At 35.8% G+C, this 14,914-nt stretch overlaps 8 protein-coding genes across 8 annotated transcripts; 6 read left to right on the forward strand and 2 right to left on the reverse strand.

Moving 5' to 3' along the window:
• Window positions 1-916: 916 nt before the first annotated feature.
• On the forward strand, window positions 917-2,623 carry MDM34 (ERMES complex subunit MDM34; the record flags this gene model as incomplete). The annotated part of the gene is made up of 1 exon (XM_071053583.1): window positions 917-2,623. The coding sequence occupies one exon, from the start codon at window positions 917-919 to the stop codon at window positions 2,621-2,623; it is 1,707 nt and encodes a 568-aa protein (XP_070910991.1).
• Window positions 2,624-3,344: 721 nt separating this feature from the next.
• On the reverse strand, window positions 3,345-3,599 carry BOL2 (Bol2p; the record flags this gene model as incomplete). The annotated part of the gene is made up of 1 exon (XM_071053584.1): window positions 3,345-3,599. The coding sequence occupies one exon, from the start codon at window positions 3,597-3,599 to the stop codon at window positions 3,345-3,347; it is 255 nt and encodes an 84-aa protein (XP_070910992.1).
• Window positions 3,600-3,917: 318 nt separating this feature from the next.
• On the forward strand, window positions 3,918-4,820 carry NIF3 (uncharacterized protein; the record flags this gene model as incomplete). The annotated part of the gene is made up of 1 exon (XM_071053585.1): window positions 3,918-4,820. The coding sequence occupies one exon, from the start codon at window positions 3,918-3,920 to the stop codon at window positions 4,818-4,820; it is 903 nt and encodes a 300-aa protein (XP_070910993.1).
• Window positions 4,821-6,096: 1,276 nt separating this feature from the next.
• Window positions 6,097-7,218, forward strand: EDC1 (Edc1p; the record flags this gene model as incomplete). Its single annotated transcript, XM_071053586.1, has 1 exon — window positions 6,097-7,218. The coding sequence occupies one exon, from the start codon at window positions 6,097-6,099 to the stop codon at window positions 7,216-7,218; it is 1,122 nt and encodes a 373-aa protein (XP_070910994.1).
• A 507-nt stretch (window positions 7,219-7,725) lies between these two features.
• Window positions 7,726-8,970, forward strand: COG1 (Golgi transport complex subunit COG1; the record flags this gene model as incomplete). The annotated part of the gene is made up of 1 exon (XM_071053587.1): window positions 7,726-8,970. One exon carries the CDS (start codon window positions 7,726-7,728, stop codon window positions 8,968-8,970), a length of 1,245 nt encoding a protein of 414 aa, XP_070910995.1.
• A 619-nt stretch (window positions 8,971-9,589) lies between these two features.
• RTR1 (RNA polymerase II subunit B1 CTD phosphatase RTR1) lies at window positions 9,590-10,267 on the reverse strand (the record flags this gene model as incomplete). Its single annotated transcript, XM_071053588.1, has 1 exon — window positions 9,590-10,267. The coding sequence occupies one exon, from the start codon at window positions 10,265-10,267 to the stop codon at window positions 9,590-9,592; it is 678 nt and encodes a 225-aa protein (XP_070910996.1).
• A 415-nt stretch (window positions 10,268-10,682) lies between these two features.
• Window positions 10,683-12,464, forward strand: EMP65 (Emp65p; the record flags this gene model as incomplete). The annotated part of the gene is made up of 1 exon (XM_071053589.1): window positions 10,683-12,464. One exon carries the CDS (start codon window positions 10,683-10,685, stop codon window positions 12,462-12,464), a length of 1,782 nt encoding a protein of 593 aa, XP_070910997.1.
• A 760-nt stretch (window positions 12,465-13,224) lies between these two features.
• Window positions 13,225-14,739, forward strand: COX15 (Cox15p; the record flags this gene model as incomplete). The annotated part of the gene is made up of 1 exon (XM_071053590.1): window positions 13,225-14,739. One exon carries the CDS (start codon window positions 13,225-13,227, stop codon window positions 14,737-14,739), a length of 1,515 nt encoding a protein of 504 aa, XP_070910998.1.
• Between the last annotated feature and the right edge of the window lie 175 nt (window positions 14,740-14,914).

Genomic DNA, 14,914 nt, shown 5'->3' on the forward strand with positions numbered 1-14,914 from the left:
GAATTTTGGTGTTTATTTTACCCGGACATTTACCCGGCTATCTACCCGGCCAATTTGTAACATAATGCTATATTATATTATTATATTAGTATATTAGTATATTAGTATATTAGTATATTAGTATATTAGTATATTAGTATATTAGTATATTAGTATATTAGTATATTAGTATATTAGTATATTAGTATGCTGATATATTACTATATTATTACATTGGAAGGGTGGTCACTACATTTATATATGATATAACTGTCAGTATCACAGTGTAAATATCTCACATAGTGTTATTGGATATAATCCATCTGAAACCCAAAACAGATAAAATACTATACTATACTATACTATACTATACTATACTATACTATACTATACTATACTAAACTATACTATACTATACTATACTATACTATACTAAACTATACTATACTATACTGTACTGTACTATACTATACTATACTATACTATACTTACTAGACTATACTATACTATACTATAATTATAATAATACAATAATATAATATACTATAATAGTATACGACATTATATACCTTCATACGAGTAATGACTCTATTTGTAGGTATTCAAAATTTATTTTAACTTTACGTCCCCGTCTAAGAACGTACTAATTATTTATATTAGATTCCCTAATGATGTGCGGCTGTTTCTAAGAAAATAAGGATATTTCCGGATTGGGTATAGCAGCCAAAAAGTAAAAAAAGTAAAAAAAAAAAAAATTAATTGCGGGCCTATGGGGCAGTGTCATTGGAAGTGGCTCTCTCTTTATTTAGATTTACTTAATTTTCATTCGATATAACTTAACCATTGTATCATTGTTTTATATATATTGATGTTATTTGTATATGTACTGCTGTAACTTAACATTGTTATGTGTTTAGAAAAGTAACCAACAACAAAAATGTCGTTTAGGTTTGATAGTAGTGTCTTTGGCAGTGCTGAGTTCAATGAGAAGATACGGGAGAAGCTTAGTGCAGCACTGAACCCACATACTTCTGAAGATGAGGATAAGGAAAGAGAGCTAGAGAATGAGAAGGATATGAAGAGATCTGGGTCTACTACTAGTGAATCTGGGAGGAAGAAGAAGCATAGTTCAATTGATATTTTGAAGAATGATATTATTGTGGAGCAAGTTGATTTCCCAAGCATACCGACGTTGGAAATTCTGGATTTGGATGTGGGGCTCGGTGTTTCGTCTTTGTCAAACGAGAGTAGCGCTACTTCTTCGATGATGAAAGGTATATGTAAGATAGCTGTGGATGGAGCCATGTTGAAAGTACGCACGGTGATCGAGTCTAACCTGTTGTTGCTCAGTATGGGGGATGCTCCGGACTTCGTTACACCGGGTCTGGTGTGCAACGACTCCTTTAGCCTGCCCATAACTATGACCTTCAGTCACATTAAGATGGAAGCCATCTCAAAAGTGTTCTTCGTCGCCCGTAATTCTGGTATAGGTATCTCTTTCGATGATGTTGTGCTGGATTTCAAGTTTGATTGCTCTATTAAAATGCTACAATCCACGATAGAGAAGAGGCTGAAGAGATCTATGGAACTGGTATTTAAAGAGACTCTACCGACTGCATTGTTTAATATGTCACAAACCTGGTTTACTAAATCAAAGGCTCCTAAAAACAACGCCAGGCCGGAGCATTTGCAAGCCAAACATATGGAGAGTAACGGTACACTAACGACTGGTCAACAAAATAATTCAGTTATGCAAATGACCGTTTATGACGAATCAGACTTACATGAACTATCTCCACCAAATATGCTGAGGTTATCCACTTTGGTGTCCTCTAGACAAACATTATCACTCTACTCTACAGTCAGCAATACACTCTCCCTAATACCAGGTTGTCTGGAGAGACAAAACCTCTACAGATTTATTTCAAGAATGCCTTCGTTAGGAAACTATTATTCTTCTTATAGCGAAAAGAAAAAGGAGAAATCTTCCACTCCTGATATACTAATGACTAAGAGGCCCTCTGTCGATTATATGTTAAGAAGAACGTCAACATCAAGCAATAACCTATTAAGTGGGAAATCGTATTATGATAAGGAGTCAAATTTGCTACCGACGGAAGTATTGGAAGAGAAGGCATATGACTTGGACGTCATCACAGAGATTCAAAACAAACTGTACGAACGAAGCAGCGATCACGATGAACAACAAAATCATGGACGCCCAAGGAGAAGAAAGATCAAGATGCAGAAAAGCAAAAAGACTCAAGAAACTACAAAGGAACCTGAATACAATATCGAAAGCATCGAAAGCGACAAGAAGGAAGACTACGCCGAGACTAGAGTATCTGTCTCTATGCCATTCGTCGAGCCATCTATTATCATTGAACACGATATTGAGAATAGTAATGAAGTTGATGAGATCGAGATTAAACAGAATAAAAGAGTTAGTGTAACTGAGGATGATTTCTTTAATAATAAGATATCTAACTCTGCTATTTTCAAATCAATATTCCCTAGTAATGGACCATATATTGATGATGACAGATATTCTCCACTTGGTATGGAAAATGCTACTCAAAAGAGACTAAATCACTTGCTAGGATTGCATTATGTTCCAACTCCACCACCACCCCCTTATTATTAAAACTAAAAATACCAAGTTCATGTTTTTATTTACGAAATTCTGCATACAGCCGCCTTATGAAAAGCATTTATTGCCTGAAATGAAACGATTTTTACCTTTACGCCATGTGCCCTAGATACCTTTGCTGAAAGAAGTCATATAGTTTGCCAAATTTCTTTATTAACATTATTATTATTGATATAAAGAAAGATATGGAAACCGAATATGTTCCTTAGAGGCATTCCCATAATCACTTGTTTGAAAAAAATATCTTATATATTCTTTATGACCAAATAAATAGTCCGCAAATAAATATAATCTTATTAGAGACTTACACAACTCTAAAAACGTTATTATAGTTTATAGTTGTTGTTATTAAATTTAAAATAAATAAGTTCTTCTGCAATTACCAAGACCCAATTTGAGGTATCGGAATATATTATAAATGGATAAGGTGATAGCTTCAGTTTAATTATTATTGTAGATTATGGAAATCGTGTTTAGATATGGTTTTAAATGCTAAGTATATGGAAGTTGTATCAGTGTTGCCTGGAGCTCATCGTCATCCCATACCTCATTATAATGTGTTTTCATCTTCATCCTTCATCCTAATTTCAATGTATTATCATCCTCATTCTAATGTGTTCTCATCTTCATTTCAATGTGTTCTTATACTGATTTGTTTAATTAAATCACACCTTATTCTTGTTAACCTTTTAGTTATTGGATCATCATTCAGTTTTCAGATAACAATTTTGGACCATTCTTCTTCGGTGTAACATTTGCAACTGAATGCATGGATTTCCGTCAGTTCCTCTTTCAAAATACCATTCACAAGTCTGGACCTCTGGATCTTATTCTTACCACTAAAGGTATTGCTTACAACGACTACGTCAAACGACTGCCCGCAACCATACGACAAATCTGTAACTATAACATGGTAAATGTCTGGGACATTGGCATTGATTTTCTCACGCAGGTATTCTTCCGTAATCATATTCTCAAGAAGTTGTAAAACAGAGTTCGCTAAAACAGATTGCTTGGGCTTAAAGGACACTATGTATGAACACTATTGCTTTTCACGATTATATATTTGGGCTTCTAATCGAATGGAAATATTACAAATCAATAAGAGAGCTTTTTCTTTGCCAAGACAAGATGCCTAATTTTCGCTTCTAAGGGAATTTTTCAAAATCCTTATTAAGAGAGAGGCAAATCGAATGGAACCAACTGCCTTGCTATTAATAAGGAACAATATATATCGCACTAGATTCGTTCTATAAGGGCCAATTGAATAATATAATATTAACCAACAATGAGTGTTAGATCCTTATCGAGGTCGCAATTGAAGAAAGCATTGGATGTGGTGAGAAAAGTATATCCGGAGGCATATGCCGATAGAAAATGGGACAACACTGGTTTGCTGATCGATAGTTCTGTGGAAGAAGCTGATGATAGCGCCGTTAAAATGCTGCTTACTGTAGATTTGACATCTAGTGTGGCACAGGAGGCCGTTGACAATGGATGCAACGTTATTTTGGCCTACCACCCCTTCATTTTCCCCAATTGGAACAGGTTGAACCCTCAAAGCAACACCCAGCATGCCAATGCTGTAAAACTTATCAGAAATGGTGTTTCTGTGTACTGTCCACATACCGCAGTGGATGCCGTTGCTGGCGGTGTCAATGACTGGTTGGTGAAAAGTGTAGTCAACGACGATAACTCACTAATTGTAAGTAATAAGAGCATAGAGCAAGTCAGTGCCACATTGGAGAAAGACGAAGAAGATCATGAAGTCGGATACGGTCGTTTTGTCAAGCTTTCGGAGCCGATCGCTGTGGCTGATGTAGTGACCAACTTAAAGAAATGGTTGGGCATCGAGCATATGCAAGTTGCCTCCCTAGCTTACGAGAGAGAGGGTAAACTGAGCAACCATAAAGTGCAATCCGTTGCTGTTTGTGCTGGTAGCGGTTCCGGTGTGTTCCGCAACCTAAACGTTAACGACGTTGACCTCTTCGTTACAGGTGAACTGTCCCACCACGAAGTGCTAAAGTACAAGGAGATGGGGAAAGCCATCATTGTATGTAACCACACCAATACTGAGCGTGGTTACGTCCGTAATTTCATGGCAGACTCCATCAAAAAGCAAGACTCTGAAGGCATCTTCTCCGACATAGTCATTAGCAAGACTGACAGAGACCCGCTAAATACTGTATAAAAGGTGAGGGATGTAAATAATATAACGATTATTTTTTATACTTAACTCGATAGTATACTCAACGTAACAGATAATAGACCTCCCAATATATATAAATATGGTCAGCTATGCTTCTTAACAAAACCTGAAATCACCAACTACGTAATCAGGGTAACATTAATATATTCTAATATATAAAGAAAATTTTTGCGATGGCCTTTCAATTTAGATAGTATTATATTTAGTGGCCTATTAGTAAACTGTGTCTTTGGTGTTGCAACTATGAAAGCATCATATATGAACTAGCAATCAATCACATAGCATACAAAGTATTTGTTCAGGTAAAGGTTTACTTGATTGTCCTTGTATGATATTTTTCTTGTGGTTTTTTTATTGATTTCTATTTTTATTATTTACAAACCAAATGGAATGCACTAGAGGATTGTGATTGGGTTTCATTTTTTTTCTGAATTATATTAGGGAAAAATGGATTCGGTTATATATCTTTGCCAATGAAGCAAGAAATACATGGGTATTCTGTAAATTTTTTTTTTTTTGTTTTCACTAGTTTTTGTCATTGATTTATGTTTAATAAGCATTTATATTCATTGTCACTAGAGTATAGAAGAAGAAGAAGAACAGATACATCTATTTTTTGTGATACTACCCATTCCTAGATTAACACTGGCAGCCTATACATATTCCGCATGGGAAGAGGATTAGTTCTTAAAAACACTATACCCTTTGTTCTAATGTATGACCATGAGGAAGGTCCTTCCAGACAATTATATAGCTATCGTAGTTTATTGTATTGTATTATAGCATTGTAGCATCGTATTGTAGCATCGTATTGTAGTATTGTAATAGTGTTAGCTTTAGCTTTAGGTTTGGATATAGCGATTGTGTCTGCAAACGAAGGCTTTGTGTGGAAAACCCGTTGGAGGGAAAAAATTTTGTGTGGGATAGGGAAAGCTAAACAAAGCCCATTTAAATAATGGGAACATAGTAGACGCTAAACGATTGATGTAGACATCTAAAAACTTAGAAACACTGAAAAGGTATCGCTTATAATTCAATTAGATAAATTAAAGGAAATAATAATTATTTAACAATAAAAAATAAAAGAAAGAAATCAAGACTATTTTTGTTTAAAATAACTTAAAGAACAAAATAGAAAAAAAAGGATTTACTTTTGAAAAGGACACAAGAAGTCGTTATACAAGTCTTTTCTTTATTAAAATCTTTATATTTTTTCTTTATAAAAAGAAGTAATAAAAATAAAAAAAGGATTAAAAAGATGTCTACTGATACCATGTATTTCAATAGTTCACGTCGACTCCCGACGCATAGCAAGAATAATTCACCTGCGATACCTGCTAAGAACAATAGTACACGGTCACCGAACAAAAGGTTGAATAAGAAGAAGTTTCAGAAGGAGAACAATGATAACATACCTTTGCAGCAATTGCCAAACGGCCAGAAACCGGATTTCGGTCATGGTAATGGTAATACTAATACTAATAATGGTAACAACAATAATGGACAGAAGAATTACAGAGGTAAACAGAAGAGAGATTCTTACGAACAGAGGGAGAATCTTGAAACGAAAAAATCATATGATAGCTTGACAAAGAACCTTAAGACTTTGTTGATTAACCCTGAAAAGGCTGAGAAAACAGTTGTGGAGACAATAATTAAATCGTCCTCAGAGCACAATCCTACGAGTATAACTCCACCAAGCGATGACTATCTTTCGAATGGAACAGCGCCTTCAATGGGACACGTACATCAGCCAGGGTTTATCTCACCAATTTCCACACCAATGAATATACCACAACAACTGAACACTTTACCACACATGATCCCTAGTCCACTAGTCCAGAATAACATTGGACCAATGGGTAATTCCCAATACCTGCCATACAACATGCAACAGCAACAGCAACATCAGCAGCATTATGCTCATAATGTAGGACCACAACCTATACATCCTGATGCCTTTCGCCCTGGGATTCCTCCAATGGTTGCTCCACAACCACCTGGGTTTCCTGGTCCTCCTGGTATGCCTATCGGAGCACCAAATCATATGTATATGAATCATGGTATGATTCCTCCACCAATGAATGGCTTCCCTTCCTTGGAGCAGCAACATCAGAACATTATGCCATCTCCTACCCTACCTCGTATTATTCCTCCAAATCCTATTAGTATTATCAATCCGGTTTTGACTAATAATGTTAATGATGTAAATAATATTTCTACCAAGTCAACAATTCCAAATGGTACAATGAACGGTAAAACTACAGGCAATAAATCAAATAAACGCACTGGTTCTAGGTCGTCAAAGACCTTTGCGGGTGCTTCATTCGCAACAGATGTTCCTAATGAATGTAGCTTACCAAAACCTAGTTTTACTTAGATGAAATGAGGGTGCTATTACATTGCACTAATCCGCCTTCTTTTGGTTAGCATCTAAGTACTACTATTTTTTTTTTTTTTTTTTTTTTTTTTGTTGTTAATAAAAAAAATTTTAAATTTCCACTATGATATGAATATATATTAATGTATTATTCAGAAGCACTATATAATATTCAATAAGTTTATTCATCTTAGGTCTTTTATGAATGTAATTACTTAGGCAGTCCTAAATTATCGCCGTTGCTATAATGCACATTTTACGATGATTTTTCAAATATCGCTTTGTTGATTCTTCCGGTCTTGAAATAGCATCAATACTAAATAATATATAATTAAGGGCAACTACCAAGCCTACAGTTCATTAGGTGTGTTTTTAACATATATTAGTGGCTATTGTGCTGTGAATAAAATTTGAGAGAGATAGTGGGAGACAACTTCGATTTTTGGAATAGTTAAGGTTAAAAGAATATTGATTTTTCTATACAAAGTAGTATAACTATTAGTTGAAATGGAGGAGCAACAAAGAGTCGACCAGCTCTTTAGGGAGAAGACGATCCCTGAAGTTAAGAACTATGGGATGGAAATCTCCAGAGAATTGGCCTCTGTTAACGATAGGTTTAATGAGAAAATGTCTACCAAGTATTGGGATATCCTGGACGTTACCAATGAGGTGTCTGGGCTTAATAAGCTGCTGAAAGGAGTAGATCAAGATTTTAGAGAGCTTTGTTATAACGACAATTTATATCAATTGAAGAAGTTGCCGGACCTAGATTCTGCTTTGAATAATGTCCCTAGAAATAATGTACAGGTACATATGATAGAAGAAAATAGGGTAGAGGCTCGAGCGGACATGATCGTTATAAATACTACCGAATGGACACTGGCTATTCATAAATTCATATCTGATATCTCTACCGCAGGCTCTGAATCTGCTGTTAATAACCTTATGGAGAATTTATCTACAAGTTTCAATAAAATCAGCTGTGACGTAGAGCGTATTTTGGAAATTCCAACTTTCCAGGAAGTGCTAGTAGCTAAATGTAATGCCTTACAAGACTACATACTAAAAGCAGTGTCGAATAGTGAGATATATTTGACGCTATTGCAGTGGATTAAGATGGATACCATATTTAAGATGGAAAGATTCCCCTGGGATACAGACAAATATAGTAAATTTGAAGAAACCCTGTATAGGTATGTCTTTGAGGAAGAGGAAGACCTGGATGATATATTGTTTGGCTCAAATAATCCAATTGTTAAGAAATTCACAGCCACAGAATCATTCAAGAATAAGTTAGTTTCACATATGGAAAAATCCGTTGAGGAACAATTCACTAAGATAAAGGATCATATTGCAAATATAGATAGTGTATCGCCAGGGAAACAAGACGTAAACTCGATTTTATATCCCCACGATCTTTCAGACAAATTCGATGTCCAAAATATAATAAAGACCGGTAATCTTTATTCTATGGGATTAGATTCACCAACTAAAATCGCATTACATGAGCTAGTGAATCCCTTAATAAAACAGATAGAAAAGATGAAAGTCTACCAATGCAGTGAAGAACAAATTCAAGGATACATTAAGGATCTATTAGATATACTGCAGAACATGAAACCAGAACATACATCAGCTGAGTCTTCAAATCATTACACATACACTGAAATTTTGAACTGTTACAATAAAGTTAACTTGGAACATCTAATAGAATCTCAGATATTAGCAATACGTCAAGTGCATAATGAATGAATACATAGAAAAATTAAATATATTAATAGCTGCTAATAGTTGTTGTAGTTTTTTTTTTGACATTCCTTAAATATAGAGGAGAAGAGAGGTAGCAATATTTTTAGTGAAATTACTATAGCTATGATCAAAGCATTATTACTTCACAATCTTTGAAGAGGTGCATTACCATGTTTTAATATATTGAAAGTGATAATATGAAGCATATTTCCAAACCAAAATGTTAAAATGAAAAAAAGGACCTAGAAATTCAAAAAAATTAAATGATTTCGCCCAGGATCGAACTGGGGACGTTCTGCGTGTTAAGCAGATGCCATAACCAACTAGACCACGAAACCATACTAATTTGTTGAGATCTAAGAAAGGTGCTCTCAATATGTTTTCTAGTTATTATTGGGTCTAAAAATATATCAATCGCTATTATTTAGCAGTTCAATGAAACATATAAGCTCCACGATAATAATATAAGTATTTGATGCTAAAAAGTAAGAATTTAAACATGTACAGGAATAGAAATCAATAGTGTATAAGAAAAGAAATGTGCTTTGTTAATCATTAAAGAATTGTTCATCGCTTAAAGAAATTAAAATGTTTTCAATGCCTAGATAAAAAAAATTGTCTCTTAGTCCTTAACCAAATCTCCAAGGAAAGGCGGGTCTGAATTCTCTACGATTTTTATTTGTTCTAGCCATTTCGTTAGATCAACTTCTAATTGTTCATCACCTTCCTCTTCAGTAGCAGAGGTATCGAGTCCCAGTCTCTTCAACCCTGCTACCAAGGACTTAATGTCTTCTTCTGAAGCCTTCTCTCTAAGTAACTCCTCAAATAATGTGACATTGAACTTGTCGTCCTGAGTTTTCTTCATATCTACCGTATCCTCTATCAGATGGGCTCCGGTCCGAGCAAACATAGCCTCTTCTGATAATTGTACCTGATAAAACTGCGAGCACCTGAAATGAAACTTGTTACAGTACTTTGATAGGTAAGCATAAGGGTTGTTCTCCCAAAGAAACTGTTTCGTAACTTGATCTATAGAAAACGGGTCCCGTATCCTCTCAGGTGCCCCATCACATAATGGATACCCACACCTATGATTTAGATTCCGCTCATCCACCAGATCAGCATATATCTCAGGCGTCAGCAGCCTCGCAAGATACTTCAACGTCTCCTCATCCTCACAATAATCATCACAGAGTAGCGTCAGAACCTCCAGAGATAAAACTTCCCCCTCACGAATCGATAGCTGTCTATGCTGTTGAAACGGCTTCAACACCTGACAAACATCCTCCCTCGTTATCATGTCTCTTTATTATATATAGTAGTGGGTTTTGTAATATTGCTTATAACTGTCAGAAACACCAACTATTCTCAATTTGGGAGTGCTCTTAAACTATTTATATCCTTTATTGATTAATAACTTTGAACTATGAAGGATCCTTAATACGCACACTATAAAAAAAATTTAAAGGAACTTCTGAAAATTTTAGTTAAAAGGGCATGTATCTTAATGCCAAGAGATTCAAACGGCTAATATATCAAATCTGGAGGTGTTGCTAGAACTTGGAACGTTTAATTTATATACGTCAAGAGAAGAAGGTTTTTTTTACCATTGCTTAAAAGAAGGAATTTAGCAGAGATAGTTACAGAAAGATAGAAAGATACAAAACAGAAAAAAATAAATAGGGTTGTTTGATCGGAGTTATATTTTGATTGATATGTCAAAGCCGAGTAGAAGACAGACGAGCGGTAGATCTGAATTGCGATCTGAGCTACGATTTCGGTCTGGGTCGATACTTAGTCTAGGTGATGATGTGGACAGATTTGAGGACGAGGAGGAGGATGAAGATGATGAATACAACCAGCACGATTTTGAAGTAGAACAGTTACTGAACATGTTCAGAATACCGTTATATCTAGAGAAGTTTATGCTGTTTACTTTGCTAGCAAGTTACGATTGTTTCCTATATTATTTCACTGAACTCCCCTACAATGTATTCCGTCACCACCTGAAAGGCTTCAAAAAACGTATGAGGGGTTTCCTTGGGAAGAAAGATGAGAGTTCTATAGATATGAGATCAGAGAATAAGATTAAGGAAAACCAGCACAATAGGAGGGAGCTTACTAAGGAGCAAAAACGGTTGCGTAGGGAACGCAAATCCAAGATTTTCCAGGACAAATGCACAGCTTTTTTGATAGTGGTATCAGTGATATTGCTTAGTCCATTAGATACCTCAAAAGTTTATCACAGGATAAAGAGACAGAGTACAGTGAAATTATATGTTCTCTTTAGTCTGTTAGAGATGTCAGACCAACTGTTATCGAGTGTAGGCCAAAGTCTCTTGACCGTGGTGGTCTCCCACAATTGCTACAAGAGAATGAGACATAAGCAACTCTGCCTGCTTCTTCTAGGTGTAATTTACTTAACATGCCATGGGTATGTGTTGGTATATCAGACCATCTCTCTAAATATTGCAACAAATTCATGTTCCAACGCTTTACTGACACTACTGCTCTCTATGCAGTTCTCCGAAATCAAAGGTTCAGTTTTCAAAAAGATAGATAAGGAAGGTTTATTCCAAATTGGTATGTCAGATGTTGCAGAAAGATTTAAACTACTTCTCTTCCTATCCATTATAGGTTTAAGGAACTTAGTCGCCAAATCGAGAAATATTTCTAGTATAATCCCATTTACTTGGTGTCTCAATATAAGCTCTTCAGGTATCCAAAGCAGTCCTACCTTTAACGTCATCGGTAGTGAGATAATTGTTGATTGGATCAAACACGCGTATATTACAAAATTCAATCGTATTAGACCAGAAATGTATGACAAGTTCTATTTCATTGCATATAGAGATTATACGAAAAACTCCACCGAATACCAAAATAGATTGGGTATACCTCTTCCAGCATCTGTGGTTTTGTTTATAACCATGTTGAGACCCGTTTTTTTTCAACCTATCGAAGAAGGTAGGGACTACATCTATCTAGGAATAACACTAGTTATTAGTATGCTACTTATTTTCACAGCAAAGATGCTGCTTCATTATATTTTATCAAAATGGACTCAAAGTATCCAAAGAAGATTCCCTTCAGGTGAATACGTGACCGATGTGAATTCTGAAACATATGTACCAGGGCTAATCAGTACTGGTCTCAGTAAGATGGATGAGATTACTAGAGACCTTTTGAATGATGAACATGAATCCAATGGGTATGTGTCACCGATTGAAGAGAATGGCTCTGCCAATAACTCATCAGCCGAGGCACTACCATTGAAAAGTGAAAACTCATCTCGATTAGGATCTCCACCAGCATTCTCTACCGATAGCTCGAATAAGAGCCCCAGCCCCGAAATACTCACATCAGCTAACCAATCACTACTACAAATGCCTATAATTTCAAATGGGAAATCTAAAGCAAGCTCAATCGAAGTTACCGAACAAATGCCATTAGAGGAAGTTACAAGGTATAAAATGGTTTCTAAAAGAATTTGGTAATATCACTGATAAAAATAACTACAAAAAAAATAACATCGCATTTTTGAATTAATAACTATAACTGTTGAATGCTTATACAAAGGAAATAGCTATTCAAAACAAAAACAAATAAAAACTGCATAAAAAACAATTGTTCATTTCATTTACTTCCAGCTAGCGCTGTATTTATTTTCATTTCTTATTATAATTCTCCTAAGGTATTACTGGTTCTTTCAATTAAACTATAACTTATATTAAACTATATTTCAATTATAAATTTTGACTTCGAATATTATTATTCCCAATATTTTCTTTTTTTTAAATGGCTTTCAGGTTACGTATGGCTCTATATAAACAAGTGAGATGGAGAATAATAATTAATTACCCGATATCCCACTGTCAATGTAAGTCACCAGAGAGCATGATTAGTAAAACAACATTGTGCTTCTTAAACAATCTTAGTAATAAAACTTTTGTCGGATTTAACCCGCACTATGTGCTAGCGGACGAATACCTTGGCTGTAAGCAGCAAAACAGTTAGGGAACGACTTGACAGAGAGAGAGACAGCTAGGGCAAAAAAATTATCGTGCCCTTTCTTTCTCCCATTGTTTGTATTTGTCACCATTGTCACTTGTTCATGAATATATAATCAGGACAGTCTTTGATCATTTTGGCATTAACTTGCATAAAGGCTGTGAGAAATCTCTGTTTCTTTTATAATATTCTTGCAGCACTCACAACATTATAACATATCAGCCCTAAGTGCACTTTGATTGAATCATGTTCTCCAGAATTATGAGCCGTCAGCTTTGCGGTGCTGGTGTAAGGTTATCGACCCGGCAGAATGCTCGTTCCTTATTGAGTAATGGTACCGCATTGATTGAGAGGAACAGTTTGTCTATTTCGAGACAGTTCTCCTCTAAGAGTCCCCTAGCTTTGTCACTATTGAACGCTAACAGGAGTAGATCCTTCTCTAGTATCAAAACTTTGAGAAATATTGCTGCTACTGGTGCTAAAATTATTGACGAGGCTGCTATAAAGATGGACGCTACCGGCATTCCATTGGCTGCTAAAGATGTCAAGACTAGCAAATATGTTGCTTACTGGTTGATTGGTACTTCTGGTCTTGTCTTTGGTATTGTTATCCTAGGTGGTTTGACAAGGTTGACTGAATCTGGTTTGAGTATTACCGAATGGAGACCTATTTTAGGTGCCCTACCACCATTATCTCAAGCCGAATGGGAAGAGGAATTTGCTAAGTACAGAGAGTCCCCAGAATTTATGGAATTGAACTCCCATATCAACTTGGATGAATTCAAATTTATTTTCTTCATGGAATGGTTCCATAGACTATGGGGCCGTGCTATAGGTGGTATTTTTGTCTTACCTGCATTGTACTTTGTTGTGACTAAGAAGACATCTGGCCATGTTAATAAAAGATTATTATTCCTTTCTGGTTTGTTAGGTTTACAAGGTTTCGTTGGTTGGTGGATGGTTAAGTCTGGTTTGGATAAGGAACAACTAGAGGCCAGACAATCTAAGCCAACCGTTTCTCAATACAGATTGACTACTCATTTAGGTGCAGCTTTCTTATTGTATATGGGTATGTTATGGACTGGTTGGGAGATATTAAGAGAATTGAAATGGCTAAAGAACCCAGCTAAGGCTCTAGAAGCTTTTAAGAAGCTAGAGAGCTCTAATATTACTCCAATCAGAAAGGTTGCAATTGCTTTGACTGCTTTAACTTTTATCACTGCTATGAGTGGTGGTATGGTTGCCGGTTTGGACGCTGGTCTAGTGTATCCAACCTTCCCACACATGGGTGAACACATCATTCCACCTTCTAGAGAATTGTTTGAAGACAGGTATGCCCGTAAGGAAGACAAGTCCGATAAATGGTGGAGAAACATGTTAGAAAACCCAGTGACTGTGCAATTAAACCATAGAATTTTGGCCACAGTTACTTTTGCCGCTATTTTAGCAGCTCACATATACTGTAATAAGAGAAAGTATATTGTCCCAAGGAATGCCGATATAACCATGAAAGCTATGATGGGTGTCCTAGCCGTACAAGTCACATTAGGTGCTCTTGCTGTACTGTACTACGTTCCAATATCTGTTGCTTCCATGCATCAAGGTGGTGCTTTAGCGTTATTGACTCTTTCTCTATTATTTGCCGCTCAATTGAGAGCCCCTAGACTTCCAATTAGAAACACCATTTCGAAGTTACATCAACAGCAATTAAAGGCTGGTAGTAAGATTATCCAGGAGGCCTCCAAACAAGTACTAAGATAATCGAGTCACAAACTGTCTAATTATCGATTGCTTGAAGATACACTCTAAACATTTGAAAACCTCATCTTGTGAGTAATATGTTGTGGTAGCGAACCATAGTTCTAAGGTTTAACACTCATATAGTTTATGAAAAAGTACATGTAAATACAATTATTTATTAAGATATCTAAGTTGT

Source organism: Nakaseomyces bracarensis, assembly GCF_045282275.1.
Source record: "Nakaseomyces bracarensis strain CBM3 chromosome Unknown Scaff11_0, whole genome shotgun sequence".
Classification (NCBI taxonomy): Eukaryota; Fungi; Ascomycota; class Saccharomycetes; order Saccharomycetales; family Saccharomycetaceae; genus Nakaseomyces; species Nakaseomyces bracarensis.